The following is a 19,346-nucleotide window of genomic DNA, read 5'->3' as shown; positions in this document are numbered from 1 at the left end:
AATCGAAAATAATATTTAGGGGATAAAAAATTGATAAAAAATGAAAATAATATTTAGGAGACAAAAATCTGATAAAAATCGAAAATAATATTTAGGAGATAAAAATCTGATAAAACTCGAAACAATATTTAAAATAATATTTAAGAGATATAATTTGATAAAATTCGAAAATAATATTTAAAATAATATTTAGGAGATAAAAATTGATAAAAATTGAAAATAATATATAAAATAATATTTAGGAGATAGAAATCTGATAAAAATAAAAAATAATATTTGTGAGATAAAAATCTGATAAAAATAAAAAATAATATTTACAATTATATTTAGGAGATATAAATTTGATAAAATTCGAAAATGATATTTAAAATAATACTTAGCAGAGGAAATTTTGATATAAATCGAAAATAATAATTAGGAGATAAAAATCTAAAATAATACTTATGAGATAAAAATAAAAAATAATAATGATAATATAGAAATATGACGTTAGGGTTTCTTAGGGTTTGCCTTACATTTCTTTCTTTTATATATAAGATTTACAACAACGACAAATCTTTATAAAATGTCTTGAAATTACAACAATAACCCTGATAGGCTGCAATAATTACAACCGAACCAGCATCTAGAAACACTAGAGAAAGATGAAACACTCCAAGGACATAAGCGGATTTTCCAGCAATTCATTACTTGTCGGTGGCCACGTGTTTCCTCCTCCGCTGTCTTTCCCTTCACCCACTTTCCGGGTTCTCTCGCCCAACCCGGATCCGACCCGTTCCAAAGGTCCATCCGTTTTCCTCGACGACTGGCTGCCGTCGGGGCCCCTTTCCCACGACCAGGAATCCGAATACATCACCGGAAACCTAGACCTTCTTCCGGATCTCTCACCACTATCCATTCCCCGATCGTATTCGGGTCTATTTTGACCCGTTGACTGTTCGGATCTCCGCCGGGTTCCACGCAATTCGTCGCCATTGTTTTCAGGTGTTGGAATTGAAAAGGCCGCACTCTGATTGGCTACTGCGGGTTTGCTGAAGAAAGCGCCATTTTGAAGGCCCGGTTCCCCGTCGGCGGTTAGTAAAGATCCGGTTTTTGCGGACCGGGTTTTTTCGGAGACGACTTCTTTGACCGTTTCTTCTTCTTCTTCTTGTTGGAGTGGCGGAGGGGATTTGCTATTGCCACACTCTCTTGTGGAGTTGGATAAATGTGCAGTTTTTGGAGGTGGTGACTTGTTATTGTCGGTGCTACTGCAGCAACCCATTTCTGATTGGGAATCAATATTAAGGAAATTTTGATTTGCGTCTCTCTCTCTCTCTCTCTAAAATGAATGGGAATTGGAGTTTTAAATTGATTGGTTTAAAAGATAGTAGAAGACTAGTTAATAAAAATCAATGTAGATTGTAATTTAATTTAGACAAATTGGAGCCGACGATATTTTATTTAATTAATTTTTTAATTTAATATAAGGATAAATTGCAATCCCCTTGTACTTTGGCTCGGAATTAGTTTACTCCCTTCTTCTCTCGATTGTATTGATTTGCCCCATGTATTTGAAAGTTGTCTCAAGGTAGCCATTACCGTTAGTTTTCAAACATTTGACATTAACACTGTTAGATCTAATGCTGAAAATACAAAAAAAACCTCTCCCAGTTAAAATAATTATTAAAAAACAAAAAAATAAATAATAAAAAATTCAAAAAACGAGAAAACATAGTCCACGACGGCAGCCATAATTCACTTTTAGATTTTTTAATAATTATTTAAACTGGGAGGAGTGACTTTTTTGTAATTTTGAGACTTAGATCAAACGTTGTTAAGGTAAAATGATTGAAAACTGGCGAGGACCATATTGAGACAACTTTTCAAGTATAGGGGGGCAAATCGATGCAATGCAAAGTAGAAGGGGTAAAGTGAGATCAAAACAAAGTACAAGGGGAAAAGTGAAATTTACCATTAATATAAATAGCACAAAGGGGGTATACAAACATTGCAAATATGGGACGACGTCGTTTTGGTTCACCTTCCTCAGTCCCTACTGCGCGTACCGTAGCTCTCTGCTATTTGTTCCTTCCAGGGTTCCCCTTTTTTGCTAATTAAAAGTATAAAAATAAAATTTGGAAACATAGGGATACAAATTCCAAAATCCATCAACAAAGCTTTAAAACTAGCCATTCTCTGAAGGTACAATGCTTATCGATACACGCACACATATACAAATATACGTATACAAGATTTCGACGCGTTCGTATGTGTATTTAACTGTGTATGTATTTCGTGTAGTATGTAAATACGTAATTGAAGGTCGTAATCATCGTGTTAATGTGTTTCTGTCAGCTTTTATCTGCTGTGGAATTTACTGGTTGCGTGATTTCAAGTGGCGGGTGTTTTTACTTTGAATTAGGGTTTCGATTCTTCCCCAATTAGGGAAATAAATAGTGTTTTCCTTTTCCTTTTTTTTTTTTTTTTTGTTGCTTGCAGTTCAACGATCGTGTCAATTTTACTGGTTATTAATCAATTTATTACTAGATTAAAGAATGAAGAAAGCTCCGTCTTTTGTTACTTATGATGCTGTTACATATGTCATCCTTTATGATCTTGATATATAAATATATTTCTCTGCATTGATGTTTGCAGGTTAAGAAATACACAATTTTGCTTGTTTAGGTTCGATTTTCGATAGGGGATTTTGTTGTGATGGATCACGCACGTTCAATTTCTAGGGGAGGTGAGGAGAATGTCGGGATTCCGGATGATTTGCGGTGTAAAAGATCCGACGGAAAACAATGGAGATGCACAGCCATGTCCATGCCCGATAAGACAGTATGTGAAAAGCATTATGTCCAGGCAAAGAAGAGGGCGGCAAATTCTGCGATGCGTGCTAGCATGAAGAAAGCGAAGAGGAAGCCTTTAGGTGAAAGTGATATCTACTTGGAGAGTAAGAGCGATGACATGGACGTACCACTCAGTTCACAGTTTGGGGATTATTCTGGGTCCTCTGGTAAGAAGAAGAAGGAGAAATCATCGAAACCGCAGGCTAATTATTCGCCTGAAATGCGACCGGTTAGGAGTTTGTCTGAACGGAGTTCTCTAAGGTCAACTGACGATCTTGACAGAGATGGATCGGAGTATGAAGATAGTAGAAGGCCATATAGAACACCAACCACATCTGCTGTTGATTCAGATAGAAGCAGACCACAGAAGGTGTTTGAGAATAGTCCTGAGACGGTGAGACTGATAACCTTTCCCAGCTTTAAGTTTTAATTGTTTTACTTTTTTTCACTAATCACCTTTTACAGCCTCGACCTAAAAGTTTCCGTTTCACATATTTGTGCTAGTGGGTTTAGCAAATATTGATTCTTTATTTTCAGAGCTCTACATTCTTGATTCTCAGTGATGTGTTTATCGATATTAGTTTGGCACATTATAATTCTACAGTGTAGGAATCAGTGCTGCCAGCATTAAGTAGCAAATTCAGGAAGCCTGCTATTGTATTTTGAGATTATTTTTTGGTGGGGATGGGGGCTATCTTTTGTAATTTAACTAAAACTAATTTGAATATGTATTAACGGAATTGCCATTTGTAATTTATACTAAAACCTTTTAACTCAAAGTGTTTGCTCTGCTGGACTCAACTACTTGGGCTTATTACAGTTAACTAATCACCATCCCACCTGGCCCTGTTCACATATTTTACTGAGTGGGTTCTTTTCTTACAGGAGGCGTCTGATGAAAGCTCGGAGTCTTCTGACGATACTGGGGGACAGCCTTGTCATCACTGTCGAAGCAATAGTAGGGATGGAGTGATCTGGTGCCTTAAATGTGAAAGAAGAGGATATTGTGAGAACTGCATTTCATTATGGTGAGATTAAATGTCATCGAAGAATATCTTTTATTTACTGCTTATCTGGCTGCTAAAAGTGATACTGTGATGCATCGTTCTCAGGTATTCAGACATCCCTGTAGAGGAAATCCAGAGGGTTTGTCCTGCATGCCGTGGTATATGTAGTTGCAGGGTGTGTATGCGAGGGGATAATCTGATTAAGGTATCTGTCACGTCTCTATGATCTAACTCTCGGTTGATTTATTTTCAATCTCCTTAAATTTGTAAATTGATTTTAATCACTTTTTTGATGGAATTTCTTGAAAATTGTCTCTTGAAGGCAAGGATTCGGGAGATTTCGGCAAAAGATAAATTACAGTACCTCTACTCTCTTTTATCCGCGGTGCTTCCTATTGTGAAGCGGATCCATTCTGAACAGTGTTCTGAGGTGGAGCTGGAAAAAAGGCTTCGAGGTACGATGTTCTTATATTTTAGCATATTGGAACCTAAAAATTTGGTGATTTTATGCAAGTGATGTAATATCTATCATGATATATTTCAGGAAATGAAATAGATCTTGCCAGGACTAAATTAAATGCTGATGAGCAGATGTGTTGGTGAGTTTATATCCAGATTCATATTCTACTTATCGTTTTCCCTGTTGTATGCATAATCTATACAGATATCCGACCTCCAATATTTGTAGCTTCAAATTATGTTAAAGTATAACGATTTAATTTTTCAATCCCCTACTTTCAGTGATTTTTGCAGGATACCCATCATTGATTATCACCGCCATTGCACGAATTGCTCATATGACTTGTGCCTTAGCTGCTGCAAAGATCTTAGAAAAGCATCCAAGCAGTTTACTGGTGGAAATGATGATAAAGACGAAGTAATGTTGTCTGAGCGTCTAAATTTATCAGATTTTCAGCTAAATTCATTCGAAAAATTCGCCACTTTGAAAGCTGATAGTGATGGAAGTATCCTATGCCCGCCAAAGGAATATGGAGGCTGTGGCTCTTCCCTTTTAAATCTAAAACGTATATTCAAGATGAATTGGGTTGCTAAACTGGTGAAAAATGTCGAAGAAATGGTCAATGGCTGTAAGATAGATAATTCTGGTAACTCGGAGGAAACTGAAGTTAGTCTCGGGATTTTTCAGGCTGCACACAGAGAGAACGATATCGATAACTTCTTGTATTGTCCATCTTCAGAAGATCTTAGAAATGAAGGCATCAAAGATTTCAGACTAAACTGGAGCAGAGGGAAACCTGTTATTGTTAAGGATGTCTGTGATGCTTCTGCTATGACAATCTGGGATCCTATGGTTATTTGGAGAGGAATTAAAGAAACGACAGATGAGAAAACGAAAGACGCAAACAAAATTGTCAAGGCTGTTGACTGCTTTGACTGGACTGAGGTATTTACCAATTACTGTTAGGAGTTTTTTCATTTAGTACCCTTATGTTATATATCGAATTGCTAAAAAACTCTCCGTGTTATTAATATTAGCAAAAAAACCCTTACAATGCACCTTTTTTTAGTACATTACCCCCTAAATAATGAGCTTTTAGGGGGCAGTTTGCTAAAAAAATCAGCCATAGGGTTTTTGGTGCTAATAAATAATGCGGGGAGTCTTTTAGAAATTATAAACCCTTATTGTTAGCTAGTACTGTATTTACCAATGTTTTTTTTTTCCTTTTGGCTTATTTTTAAATTGCAGATTAATATCGAACTTGAAGAGTTTTTGAAAGGATATTTTGATGGTAGATTTAATGAAAATGGCGAGTCACAACTGTTGAAATTGAAGGATTGGCCTTCGCCGAGTGCCTCAGAAGAGTTTTTGCTGTATCAGAGACCTGACTTCATTAGTAAACTTCCTTTGCTTGAGTTCATCCATTCAAAATGGGGTCTTTTAAACGTTGCTGCGAAATTGCCTCATTATTCGTTGCAAAACGATGTGGGCCCCAAGATTTTCATTTCGTACGGAAAAGTAGAAGAAATTGGCGAAGGCGATTCAAGAGATAATCTTCATCTCAACATGCGCGACATGGTGAGCGCACCGATTCTCCTTTTCAATTGTATTAAACTGATTATACTTTTCTTTTTGGAAAAAGAAAATTGAGCAGTTTCTCTCTTGTGAAATCAGGTGTTTCTTTTAGTGCATACGTGTGAAAAGAAGTTAGAAGGTGGGCAGGGGACAAAAATGGATATACAAAATGATGCTGTTCCGAAAATTCACCTAGACAGTTGTGAATTACCCGATTTGTCCCCGGATGGATCCGATAATTCTGAATCTAATGGATATTCAATCGACCGTGAGAAATCTGGTGGGAATATTCTTGAAAAGCCACAAGCAGGAACTTTGTGGGATGTCTTCCGTAGAGAGGATGTACCCAAGCTAATGGAGTATATAAGCTTGCACTGGAAATATCTCGTGAAGGGTGATACTGTCGTTGATGAATATGTAAGTTATTCATTTTATTCTAGAAGTATACTCGATTTTAAAGATCATGATTTATGCATTTGTACCTAATATACTATTACATTCTTAATATCAGGTATCGCGGCCTCTATATGATGGTGTAGTATACTTGAATAGGCATCATATAAGCATGTTAAAAGATGAATTTGGTAAGTGCAACTGTGTAAGATAGATTTTTTGGAACTGTCTAGAACTTTCTAAAATCTTTTTTTTTTTAATTATTTTTTTATTATTAACAGGAATCGAGCCTTGGTCGTTTGAACAGCATATCGGTGAAGCTGTATTCGTACCTGCTGGATGCCCTTTCCAAGTACGACATCTTCAGGTGAGCAACTCGCACAAAATTCACGAGCAACTAAATAAATTTAACCATTTTCAAAAAATTTGGTAAGGCCTTTTTTTCGATTAAACTTTTATAATATGTTAAAAAGTTTACACATGTTTAATTGTGCAGTCGTCAGTTCAGTTGGGACTTGATTTTCTTTCTCCTGAAAGTTTGGCCGAAGCTTTTAGATTATCCGAAGAAATTCGTGGGCTTCCAAATGACCATGATTTGAAGCTACAAATATTGGAGGTCAGATATCTGCTGCTTATATCATAAAATTGTAATAGAATTTGCGCTTACGTTAGATTTCTACTGTTTGATTTAGGTCGGAAAAATATCGTTATACGCAGCAAGTTCGTCCATTAAAGAAGTTCAGAAGCTGGTTCTTGATCCCAAGTAAGCCAACTAAAACTATAATTAGATAAATTCTTTTCAATTACTAGTAAGTTATTATCTTTGTTTTTCTAAATTGGTATTATAAATTCGATATTCTGGTACAGGCTCGGGCCAGAGCTCGGATTCGAGGACCATAATTTGACTTCGTTGGTGTCTCAAAACTTGGAAAACATGGTAAAACGCAGACAGATATCGTGTACCTGATTGATTCTGTTTAGTCATGAACTCGAAGAAAACCGAGTTTAGTATATGCTTTCGTGTGGTATTTTGATCAATACATATTCATATATTGGGTGTAAAATATATATGGTAGAAATACAAATTAAGAGCGTTATATTCTATATAGGTAATATATTTTTGAAAACTAGTGTCACACATTAGAAATATTAATTATGAGTAATTATGTACTATATTTTATCATCTAATTTGGTAAAGAAAATTTCAAGGTACAGTAAATTAGCTAATTTATTACTCCCATTGTTATCAGGTGTACACAAATTAAATTTCCTAATAATTGGCCTTTATTTTTTTTTTTTTTAAAGCTTAGAAATTATTAAATATTCTTTTTATGCAGTATTCCTATTCTGTATATAGTACATGATATATATTAGTACTATTAAAGTAGATTTAGAAGTAGCGTTTGCCTATCTTTTCCTATTCGTACAAGAATTTGAGTTGTCCAATACATATATATATATATAGGCCATCACCATTGACTCTATTATTCAATTGTCTAGGAAAATTGCAATTTAGAAAAATAAAAACTAAAATTAAAATTGTCCAAACAACCAAATAAATTATAGAGAGATTTCAGGTAAGCCAAACAACATTCTTTGTCAAAATCTCTCTCTCTCTCTCTCTCTCTCTCTTCTCTCTCTCTCTCTCTCTCTCAATCTCTCACACAGACACACACCCACACGTATGTGCGTAAACGGAGTTTCGTCTTCCATGTTTTTCTTCGGCTACACACCGTTATTTTTTTTATTTTTTATTAATTTTTTCCAACCAATAACAATGGTGATAATCCCCTCTCTCTCTCTCTCTCTCTCTCTCTCTCTCTCCTCAGTTTCTCTCTCTTCTCTCCATGAAATTAGCAGAATCTTCTCTCTCCTCTCTCCGCTAATTCAACACCGACCTCAAAAATTGGTTCCGAAAATCCTTGATTCAGAGAATCACCACCCAACCCTACCCAAAAAATCAAGGCTTTTTCCACAATTTCCATTCCGATTCGCCTCTCTCATTGCTAACTTGCGCCGGGAAAAAAAATTCCCCCAAAGCTTTTTTTTTCGAGCGTTAGTTTTTAAGAATTTTGGCCGTAGACGGTTGAGGGCAAAGGATGGGGGCGGAGGCCACGGCGGAGGAGGGCGGCTGGGGCACGTGGGAGGAGCTAATACTGGGTGGCGCTGTTTTGCGGCACGGCACGAAAGACTGGAACGTCGTCGCTTTGGAGGTTCGAGCACGCACCCTTTGTCCATACACCTTTACTCCACAGGTCCACTTTCTCCAACTTTAATTTCCCATTTTAACCTTCCTTTTTATATATATATATATTTAAAAATATATTCTATTTTATTTGATTAGCCTTTACAAGAAGTTTCCATCATCTTTCTGCCTTTTCATGCATGCAACCAGTTACGTGCCTATTGGGCTAAATTAAACACTAGTTTTGTGAATGATAATAATAATAATAGAGTACAGTAGAACTTCGAGAAATTAATATTCAATAAATTAATAATCTCGCTTAATTAATATTTTTTTGGTCCCGACTCCGTAAAAACATACTAAATTATTAGTTCGCTGATTTAATATTTTGCTAAATTAATAGGATTTTGTTAGTTCCGACTCTATTAATTTGTAGATGTTTAATTGTAATAATAATTTCAAGTCTTAATTGGTCCTATGTAACTTGCATTGGAGTAACAAAATTAATAAGTACTTAGTGGTTATAAAAGTTGTTATCTGTATTTGTCAAAAACATTGTTGTTATATGCACAATTGGCTCCTAAGTATTCTGTGGTTATGCTAATATTAATTGTAATATCATACTATTTTACGATTTTACGACCCTCTACCTTGTTAAATCCTACCGCCTAAAAGGCTTATATACACTGTAATCTGCTTAGAGATTATCCGGCGATATTCGACTGTGAACCATTAATATTATCTTAAATTCTACAAAAAGGCGAAAGAATGTTAAAGTCGTATTTTCTGTTGTTTCTCTTGTATCTTCTACTACTTCAGCAAATGACAAAATTAACCTACCATAATTGCAGGCTTGTAAAGCAAGGTACGAGGACCTAAAAAAGCGTTACTCTGGCTCCAAGTGAGTTATATTAATTTTGCTAACCACATGTGGTTTTGTGTGATTTAAGAATCCAATCTGGCGTTAAACACGGCTCTGTTGAAATTACTGATCTGCCCTTGGCGTGTTAATGTCAATGTGTCGAATTGAAGTTTTCTTTGTCTATATATACTTGAGAGGCCCAATGTTTCATGCTTATCCAATCCTTCATCCCTTAATTACAATTATCACTCATAATCTCTCTATGAGAACGTTTTTAGTATGATCCCGTTTTGCAAGTTAGACTAAGTATATCACTTGTCGGGCATGAGAAGATAATCGAAGTAGAAACTAATGTTTATGCACGCATATTTTCCTCAGGGCTTGGTTTGAAGAGCTGAAAAAACGGCGAGTGGCACAGTTGAAGCAAGAACTGGCAAAATCTGAAGATTCAATAGGGTAATTAGCACATTTATATATATATATATATATATATATATATATATATATATATATATATATATATCCGCTTTCTAGATGCTCTTTAAATGCCTCGTGTAATATAAACAATGGTATTCTGATTGGTTGTTTTAAATGCAATTCTCTCTAACGTTATCCACTTTCACAGGTCTCTCGAGTCAAAAATCAAATCTCTGGAGGGCGAAAAGCAACACTCCAATCAGGTTGACTATGGTTCGAGCGAGACTGAGTCGCCTCTACCTGCTTTAGATTCCGAAGCCACGGAATCTTTTGTAAGAGAGACATCAAATGATCAAAACTCTGCTGGCAGTTTCACTAAGGACACGAGTACGAGGGTAAGTTGGTTATGCGAACCTCAGAATATTCAAACAGTGGGGCCCACCACTTCTGTTTCGGATAAAGATTCGAGCATCAAGAATTTGGGAGATGCTAATTATGGGCATGGTGTGATTATGAAGAAGAGAAGAGGACAGAGAAAGAGAAAGGACTGTAATAATAATTATAATAATAGTAATCGGGCTATTGTAGAACGAAGCGTGTGCGAAAGTGACAACAACTTAGGTTCTTCTTCCAACGTTGTTTCTACTCCACAGAAGGAAACTTCGACGAATGATAATTGTGGTCCGATTGTTAGAGAATCTAATAAAGATTCTTGCACCATTAAAAGAGAAGACAGTTTGATTGAAATATTCAAATCCGTGGCTCAGAGTGAACCAGCTGCAGTTTTCAGACATCGAATGGACAGTCAGGTAAGAAAAAAACGAAAAATAGCTTCCAAAAATCAACGAAAAAATAAAAAATAAAAAATAAATAAAAAAAACATTTTTTTACATTTTTTCAATAAACAGAAACGAGCAAGATACAGGAGAGTGATCAAGCAACACATGGACATAGGTACAATAAAATCCAGAATTGTGGGCCAATCGATAAAGTCTGCTAAGGAGCTGTTTCGAGACTTGCTTCTATTAGCAAACAATGCACTTGTGTTCTACTCGAGAAGAACTCGAGAGTATAAATCGGCTCTCTCTCTGAGGAATATAGTCATGAGAGAGTACAAGCTTTACTGCACGGGGTACTACTGCCACGAGGCCACGTCAGCTTTTATCCCGTGTAACCCTCCGGTGAAGCCTCGGACTGTTAGACCTCGGCCATGCAAAGATAAGGCCTTGGAGAAAATTAAGGATGACGAAAATGCCCTTGTTGCTGCTAATGAAGAGGGATTGAGAAAACAATGTGATGTTGATCATTCTAAAGTTTTGAATCATGATTCTTTGTTGAAGGGTAAGAAAGGAATTAAGCGACCGATGAAGGTGAAACCTGAATTAGATAATCGACCGAGTAAGGCTACTTCCGTAAAACCAAGGAAACGAGTTCGAAGGTGATTCCGTTTTTTTTTTTAATCACCATTTTTTTGTACAGATTTGTTTTTAAATAGTAGTTGAACAATCATTAAATCAGTTGGCGCGCATTTTATTGGTGCAGCTAGCCAAATTTGATTTATGATGTTTCCTATGTATGTATATGTATAAACTATGTATAATATTAAAAGAGTGAAAAAAAAGAAAGATGTTTTCCTATGCACAATTTCCTTTTTTCTATTTTATTTATGTACAGTATTATTTTTCTGGATGTGAAATGATTTGTTGAGTTAATTTCCAGATAGGAAATTTACAGTTTCACCACTCAAATTTGCAACGATTTTATATTTGGTCCCTCACGTTTCAATAATTTGGTACTTTTGGTCCTTTTCGTCCATTTACCTTAGTCCGTCAGTTAGTTTTAACATAAAATTGGCGGAAAAAACTAAAAATGTTGAATTTTATGAAATACGAGAGACCAAATATAATTTTTTGTAACATGGAGGACGAAATGTGAAATTGGTTCGAATTGAATTTTCAGATTGGTTATGTTATATATGTTGGCCCACCATAAGGCCGTTGTAAAAACAGTTGGGCCCAAATAGGGGTGGTGAAGCAAGAATTTTAATTTCTATAAATATTTTGTTATATTTTTATATAAAATAAGAACAAATTGAGGTAAAACAAAGCTTTACTTTCACGCGATTCAGTTTTCTGTCATCTTTTTTCCACAAATACTGAAAGAAAAAAAAAACCTTTTCCGGAATACTTATTTATTTGGCAATAAATATTAATGGAGGAGGAAACAAACACAACAGATAGGTTAGGCTACCACCTTGCATGGAAGACACGTGCTCCGACAACGACAGGTAAGCTACCATACTGCATGGACGGCACGTGTACAAACAAGACCCTGGTCCACCGGAATAGAAAATATTTACCTCGTAAACTAAAATTAAACTACATTTTGGATACTACCTAAATAAAATTAGCATTAAAAAAAAGAATAAAAAGAAATTAAACTACATTTTGGATACTACCTAAATAAAATTAGCATTAAATTAGACTGCACTGCGTCAGTTGACCTTTAGCAGGCGCTGAAACTACCTCAAACCTACCTTCCCCAGCTCCACCATACATGTAATTAATAATTATTTAAATTAAACCGATTATTATTATAGTACATAGTTTTTATATCTATATTTTTTAGTCCTTTATATTTTTTTAGTCCCACTCAATCTTTATTATTTACCTTATCTATCAAGTCAATGCAAAAGGACTTCTAAATTATTATTTTTCTTCTTTTCCTATTTGCTGGTTTTTCTACTTCATGCAAAGAAAAAATCATACTTTATGGAAAAAAAAGTCCTAAAAAAATTCGGGACGTTGCGCTGAACCCCGAAAAATTCAGTCCATCATGTAATGAATTCCTGGGCTTGCCACTTAATCCATCCCTATAAATTATAATTGCATTTGGATATATTTATTAAAGAATATTATGCTTAATCAAATTTTGTGTTTGTTGTGGGAAGGTGGTTCACCTAAAAAAATAATGATGGTGCAATATGATTAAAGCCAAGATCTAGCACCAAAAGAGCAACAAGCCAAACAAGTCACAAGTTTCAATACCCTTGTGCAAAAGTTTTGATGGCCGGCCGCCTTTATATACGTAATTGTTTCAACAAATTTTATCCACAATATAACTTTTGAAACTTTATTTTATTTTAATTACTCAATAATTCATATAATGTTTATTAATTGGAAAAAAATATTGTTTGGTGACTCAACTCAACCACTAATTCATCAAAAAAAAAAGACTCAACTCAACCACTAATAAAGTAATAATAAGTGGATACGATGCTCGATCAACTTCTGAATCTCCACCACCAAAGCAATTGGTGACTCGACCTAATCTAATTTTAGGCTAATATCGATATTCTAATAAGATTATTATTGGATTTACTTGAGAATAAATTAAAATATTTGTGTATCTTTTGTTCAAATCAAATTTTAATTGTTATTAGAAATTGTATTATTAGTATGTTAAATGAAAATTTGCTTCATCAAATAACGAGTTTTGTCAGGAGACGACTTTAGTCAATTAGATAATTACATTGTAATCCTCAATTCTTATTGAGACCACAAAACTTGATTAGTTTAGAAAAGCAACGTGACTGAGAGGGCACACTGAAATGGCAAAAGTGCCCAAAACTATCTTATTATCTAGCTGTATTTACTATTTAACCTATTTTTCATGTTAATATAAAAATAAATAATTAGCACTAATCTCTCTTAATTCATCAATGACTCGTCACTAGGGGTAGAAATAGGAATGAATTTTCCGATTTATGTTGATTCCGATCTGAATTTTCTTTTCAAAATTATTTGGATTGGAATTGGAATATCTATGATATTCCGATTTTCGATCCAATTTATGTTCCAACAATAATTTCAAAACTCCTGATTTTTTTCTTTTCGGAATATTACACTTATAATTATACCAAAATTATTACGTATTTTTTAATTTCGCCGGTTTCGATATAAACATTCCAATTTCGGAAAAAGTTTTTTCGTTTCAATCTATGATTTTGGTGGGACGAAAGTTGAACCTCACTTAAAAAGAAAAACCATTTTTTTTCCAAAAAAATGTAATTCTGATCTCATTCGTCCGATTTACATTTTATACCCTTGGGTTCTGCAATTAATTTTTAAACCGACCCACAATTGATTAATAGGGAAAAAAGGAAGTATATTGAACTTGCTCTAATTCAATTACTTACTACACAATTGAATTATCACAAGATTTTATAATCTTACACCGATTAATCCGATTTTATAATCTTACATTGACTAATCCAATTTCAATACACCTAATCTTACTCACATAACAAATTAAAGTACACTTAATCTGAAATTAATGTTAATTGACACAATCAAATACTCATTAATTTCACCAATTCATGTAATGTAAGATATCTCACTCAAAATCAAAGAAATTAAAATTCATGCTTTTGCCTTTATTGGAGAATCTTAGGTGGTCCGAATCTCTGTTGTAATTGTAGTGGTTTTGACCTAGTCAGGTGAATTAATTGATACTAATTAATACTTAATTAAAATAATACGATGATTAGTATTAATTGTTGCGATTATCGATGCTAATTTTTTGCCGTATAAAATTTGGCGTAGCTGCGAAAATTCATTGCACAGTGTGCACTCCAACGAATAAAAACTCTTTTTATTTTAATTTCTCACTTGTTTCTCTTCACCGCTTCGTAATACGTGTGTCTTCTTCTTCTTCCTTTCCCCCCCTCTGTCAACTTCTCTCTTCTCCCACTTCTCTCTCTCTCTCTCTCTCTCTCTCTCTCACACACACACACACACAAACACAAACACGTCGTTCTACGTGTATATACAATTGTATCTATTATCCTATTTTGAATTTTTTGTGTACTTACATAGTGTAAAACAAACAGTATTTGGTATATAAACCTAGGTGAAGCTTCAATTTCAGCTGTGAAATTCAATTATTTGGTGATGGTATTTGCCTCGAATTCGTCGAATCGGTGTGTAGAAAGGTGTGCTTATGTGTATTCTGTTCCTGAATTTTTTTTTTAAATTATTTATTATTTATTATTATTTTCCATTTCGGTGATTTTGAGCTTGAGTTTGTGGTTTTTTTTTTGGGTGTTTCACTGAGTAATTATCATAAATCATATCAAACCTCAAATCACATGAAGAAATGGAAGATTAAAAATAAAATAAAATTGAACTTTCGTGCTTGTAAATTAGGTATCTGTTTTATCAAATAAATGTTGAAAATTAGTTACTGAGCCTTTAATTCTATGCATTATGAATTTACAATTGCATGTCACAGTTTCAATTTCCAGGAGCAATTAAGTAATTAATTTTATTCTGAAGATGCAGAGTGGATGGTCATATACAGAAGCTTTCACATGTTGCAATGATAATTTTGTGTTGATCTGTCCTTTTTATTTCAACTTCTTTCAGCTATTTTATCATGAGTTTGACTGAAGATACAGTAGGTAAGAACAGTAGTTATTACACTCTCGAAATAAAACCATGTGTTAGCTAGAATTAAGGGGCTATTGCAATTTCGTATTCTTATCTAGGTCAATAATAACATTGGATTTACATGTGTTTATTGTAGTCTGTTATAAGTGACAATCGAAAGCAGTAGCTGCCTATGAAAGGGTCGACTTCATGGAGGTGGCTGTTGAAGAAGCAATATTTCTTGTTTGACGGGGTATACTTACAATCGGGTTTCTTATAATTGAATTTCTTCAATATACATATTTTTAAAAATTTTCGATTTAGTAATTTGTATGTGAAACTGCAGATAGTATGTGGAGCAAAGATGAAACAGTTGCCGTTTATGGGAGTTGTATGTACAGTGATGTTGTTCATTATATATAGGACCACGAATTACCAGCATCAACAGACAGAGGTATTTTTAATTCTCAGTCGATTAATTAGGATTATTTTATTTATTTTTTCCCGTCTTTAAAAAACTAATTACGGCCCTTTGATCTTCTAATTACGAAATCGTTCTTCGTTTGAGCCGTGTTCAGATGGACTCGAGGTCTAATCCTTTCTACACGTCGAAGGTAAATTATCTTAGTATTGCATCTACTTTTGTCACAGTTTTTTTTTTTTTTTTTTTTTTTCTAAATTTATTTTCTGCCATTGATGATGTTTTCGATCCAGTACATAGGTGAAGATACTACAGGCTTGAATAGCCTGCCACGTGGCATCATAGAAGCAAAGTCAGACCTGGATTTAAAGCCTTTATGGACAACAAGCAGTTCTAAGTCACAGGTTTTTAATTAATATTGTGTTGTGATGAAATGTTATGGTTGAATAATCGAACTCTATTTCATGTTTAGTTTTTTTAATTTTCAGATAAATGTACGGAGTTCCAGTAACTTGTTAGCAATGCCCGTTGGAATCAAGCAAAAGCAGAATGTTGACACTATTGTTCAAAAGGTAAACCAGTCTATTTTTTTAAACACTAAATATTTATGATCATACTACGTGAACCATAACCCTTTTTTTTCGTTCTTTTTTATATTTTTATATTTTCAGTTTCTTCCAGAGAATTTTACGATTATTTTATTCCACTATGACGGAAATGTGAACGGTTGGTCGGATCTGGAATGGAGTAGAGAAGCTGTACATATAGTAGCTCATAACCAAACAAAATGGTACGGCTTATTTATAGCTGCTGATCAATTTTTTCTCGTCTTAATCTTCCCAAATTCATATGAATGTGATTATTTAGGTTTTAAGGCTAAAAATTGTTACCTCTGTGTTTTCATGTTCAGGTGGTTTGCAAAACGGTTTTTGCATCCAGCTGTTGTATCTATTTATGATTACATATTCCTCTGGGATGAAGATTTAGGAGTCAATAATTTCCACCCTGGAAGGTATAATTGCTTATAAAAAAAGAACTTTTTATTCCAAACATATTTTTCCTGTTCGAACACAGTACTAAATTACTGTCAATTTTGTTCTGTATTTCAGGTATCTTGAAATTGTAAAATCAGAAGGGCTTGAAATATCTCAGCCAGCATTGGACCCGAATTCCACTGGGATACATCATAGGATCACTGTAAGAAAAAGAACAAAGATTTTCCATAGGTGAGTTGTGAGCAAAATCCGAGTTCTTACTTTCATATATATGGTGCATTTGGTTCTTATAATATTATTCATTCTATGTTAAGCAGAAGAGTCTATGATTACAGAGGTAGTACAAAGTGTTTAGATGATAGTGAGGGTCCCCCGTGCACTGGGTAAGTTATTATCTTTCGAATTCTCTTTTCAAATTATTCTACTACTTTTTTATTTATTTATTAAATTTCATGTAAGGTCCGTTTAAAGAAACTCGCCTCGTATTATTGGATCATTTTGTTTTTCAACATAGAAATGTTGATTGCCTTTTGTTTTGTTGCAGATTTGTAGAGGGAATGGCTCCAGTATTTTCAAAATCAGCCTGGCAATGTGCCTGGCATTTGATACAGGTAATTTTTTGTCTCTGAACAAATATCTCGCTAGCAGTTTATAAATCGAAATTTTTACAGAGTACTCTTTATTTATTTAGTGTTCGACACTGTATAAAGGGGACAAAGTAAAAAGGAAAAAAAAAAAGTAAAAAAAATCTTGAATGCTGGCCATATTAGCCAAGTGTCAGAAATCGTTCATCTCTTATGTATTCTAGCTAACAAAAAACTTCAGTCTCCATTTTTTTCATTTTATTGCATTAGTAACTTATCTTATTTGACTTTTAAACATAGACAATGTTTGATATTTCTGCCTCGTCGCTGTAAAACTTTACAGACATAGCTTTCTTTTAATTTTCAGAATGATCTTGTTCATGGATGGGGAATGGACATCAAACTCGGGTATTGTGCACAGGTAAGAAAGATTCTCAGGGAAAATTCATTTAAAAATAAAAAATAAAATAAAATTGTTTTGTTTTGATGAATTAACTTTGGCCTTTATAGGGAGATCCCACAAAAAAAGTGGGAGTAGTCGATAGCGAATATGTAGTTCATCAGAGTATACAAACTTTGGGAGGCCCATCTGCAACAAAGGTGACCAACAGCACTTCCTTCTAATCTACTTTTTTTTTTTTTTTTTCTATTTTTAATTAATCTTTTGCTATAACTTTCACACTTGATCATATCATCATCTAACACAATTGGGAATATTTGAGATTCTTATACTTTACAGCCCTTTTCGATTCTCATGAATTCGTATATTTTACGTCCATGCAGGTCTCAAAACTCGAAGATACGAAAGTTAAGGTATAAATAACTTCAATTTTTTCCAGAAGTTAAATCATTTTTCTTCGATTGTCCTATTTTATAGCAACCACAATTTCACAAATACTTATTCTTCATTCTTCTCGTTTACATAGAGGCACACTGTGGATGTGAGATCAGAGGTGTGTTTCAATCAAATCTTGTGAATTTCAATTTCAGTTTTCAACAGTTTCACTTTGATAATCAAACTAAACTTTGGGTGGTGCAGATTAGAAGGCAATCTACAATAGAGCTTCAAAAGTTTAAGGAGCGATGGGAACGGGCCGTAGATGAGGACAAGAAGTGGGTCGACCCGTTTCCTTTAACCCGAAAACGCAAGCTTAGACGTAACAACAAACGCAATTTTTCCAAGGTTTAGCGAAATTCAGTTTCTTAGGTAGGTAAAAAAGAAAATACATATAGTACTCCGTGTACTATGTTTGAAAAAGTGAACTAGGATATTGCACTCGATGTGTTTACGCCAGTTATAGCATCTACGAGACTCTTCTTGACTAGGATTTCGTTTGTAAAGTTTTTAATTTGAAAATATGTCAAAATGAATCTCATTATTATTAATTTTTTTTTGGTGATCTGGCATCTTGATTTTTGACCATTTTTAGTCGAATTTGTTGACAGTTCTAGAAGTTTGTCCTTAGTTGTGACACAGAATTATTAGGTACGTAAACGAAACCGGTCGTTGATTTTGTGTCTTCAAATTGTTGGAGTTCGTTATTTTATTTTTAGCTCTCTGCTTAGAAATGTATTTCGCTTTGCTAATCATTTCTGGACATTTCATTTTTTGCAAAAAAACATCAGCAAAATACATGCAATTGATTTTATTAATTTATAATGACCTAGTTTTATATTAGATCTCGTTCGGTATCCCAATAATTAATCGGGTCGATCTGTAAATATTATGTTATTAAGGGTTATCTTACCTTTCAGAGAGCTTTTTTGCTGAACGGTCCCGGATTCCGATAAAATAATTAGCATTTTATTAGATTTGATTATTTCATCTTATTATGACAATCAAACGTCCCGGACTCCGATAAAATAATTAGCATTTTTATTAAATTTGATTATTTCATCTTATTATGATAACCAAACAACCAAACGAGGCTTAATGTTTTAAACAGTAAGAGACAAGGTAGGGTGGGTGTGGGGTGGGTGTACAACTAATCCAATGCTAACTACTTTTCCCAAAGCTTTCAATTGAACAATTGTTACCATAATTTACAATCCAAACAGCCCCTTAATAATTAACGATAATTTTAATTAATAAATATAGGGATAATTTGACAAAACTCCCTCATTGAAACCCTCCCTTTACGAGGAGTCCAAAAAAAAAATTCAATTTTTACGTTAAATCCAAAATAT

General features: G+C 34.1%; 4 protein-coding genes across 7 annotated transcripts; 3 read left to right on the top strand and 1 right to left on the bottom strand.

The window, feature by feature from the left end:
* Positions 1-489: 489 nt before the first annotated feature.
* On the bottom strand, positions 490-1,353 carry LOC105951612 (uncharacterized). The gene has a single exon (XM_012975062.2). The coding sequence runs from the start codon at positions 1,259-1,261 to the stop codon at positions 635-637; it is 627 nt and encodes a 208-aa protein (XP_012830516.2). The 5' UTR covers positions 1,262-1,353; the 3' UTR covers positions 490-634.
* A 600-nt stretch (positions 1,354-1,953) lies between these two features.
* LOC105951478 (JmjC domain protein JMJ24) lies at positions 1,954-7,485 on the top strand. 2 transcript variants are annotated; one of them, XM_012974930.2, is made up of 14 exons: positions 1,954-2,181; positions 2,635-3,225; positions 3,717-3,859; positions 3,944-4,043; positions 4,161-4,293; positions 4,383-4,437; positions 4,580-5,243; positions 5,547-5,876; positions 5,973-6,290; positions 6,385-6,457; positions 6,548-6,633; positions 6,763-6,882; positions 6,959-7,029; positions 7,134-7,485. In XM_012974930.2, the coding sequence occupies exons 2-14, from the start codon at positions 2,695-2,697 to the stop codon at positions 7,231-7,233; spliced, it is 2,724 nt and encodes a 907-aa protein (XP_012830384.2). In that variant the 5' UTR covers positions 1,954-2,181; positions 2,635-2,694; the 3' UTR covers positions 7,234-7,485. The 2 variants fall into 2 exon arrangements, with proteins under 2 accessions (XP_012830384.2, XP_088678220.1); XM_088822094.1 differs by having other exon boundaries at positions 2,092-2,181; positions 2,635-3,201.
* Positions 7,486-7,671: 186 nt separating this feature from the next.
* On the top strand, positions 7,672-11,374 carry BRD4 (bromodomain 4). The gene is made up of 5 exons (XM_012975060.2): positions 7,672-8,521; positions 9,303-9,352; positions 9,692-9,769; positions 9,939-10,539; positions 10,639-11,374. Exons 1-5 carry the CDS (start codon positions 8,366-8,368, stop codon positions 11,170-11,172), a joined length of 1,419 nt encoding a protein of 472 aa, XP_012830514.2. The 5' UTR covers positions 7,672-8,365; the 3' UTR covers positions 11,173-11,374.
* Positions 11,375-14,346: 2,972 nt separating this feature from the next.
* LOC105951477 (uncharacterized) lies at positions 14,347-18,566 on the top strand. Of its 3 annotated transcripts, none has more exons than XM_088822093.1 (17): positions 14,354-14,723; positions 15,073-15,191; positions 15,317-15,412; positions 15,506-15,613; positions 15,738-15,773; positions 15,874-15,984; positions 16,069-16,152; positions 16,252-16,370; positions 16,491-16,592; positions 16,690-16,806; positions 16,893-16,958; positions 17,120-17,186; positions 17,527-17,580; positions 17,670-17,759; positions 17,943-17,972; positions 18,086-18,112; positions 18,199-18,566. In XM_088822093.1, exons 3-17 carry the CDS (start codon positions 15,353-15,355, stop codon positions 18,346-18,348), a joined length of 1,221 nt encoding a protein of 406 aa, XP_088678219.1. In that variant the 5' UTR covers positions 14,354-14,723; positions 15,073-15,191; positions 15,317-15,352; the 3' UTR covers positions 18,349-18,566. The 3 variants fall into 3 exon arrangements, with proteins under 3 accessions (XP_012830383.2, XP_088678219.1, XP_088678218.1); XM_088822092.1 differs by having other exon boundaries at positions 14,587-14,723; positions 15,067-15,191; XM_012974929.2 differs by lacking the exon at positions 15,073-15,191 and having other exon boundaries at positions 14,347-14,723.
* The last annotated feature ends 780 nt before the right edge of the window (positions 18,567-19,346 follow it).

Source organism: Erythranthe guttata, chromosome 8 (genome assembly GCF_056151865.1).
Source record: "Erythranthe guttata isolate IM_541 chromosome 8, IM_541, whole genome shotgun sequence".
Taxonomy (NCBI): domain Eukaryota; kingdom Viridiplantae; phylum Streptophyta; class Magnoliopsida; order Lamiales; family Phrymaceae; genus Erythranthe; species Erythranthe guttata.
This window is presented reverse-complemented; position numbering and strand designations above follow the sequence as displayed.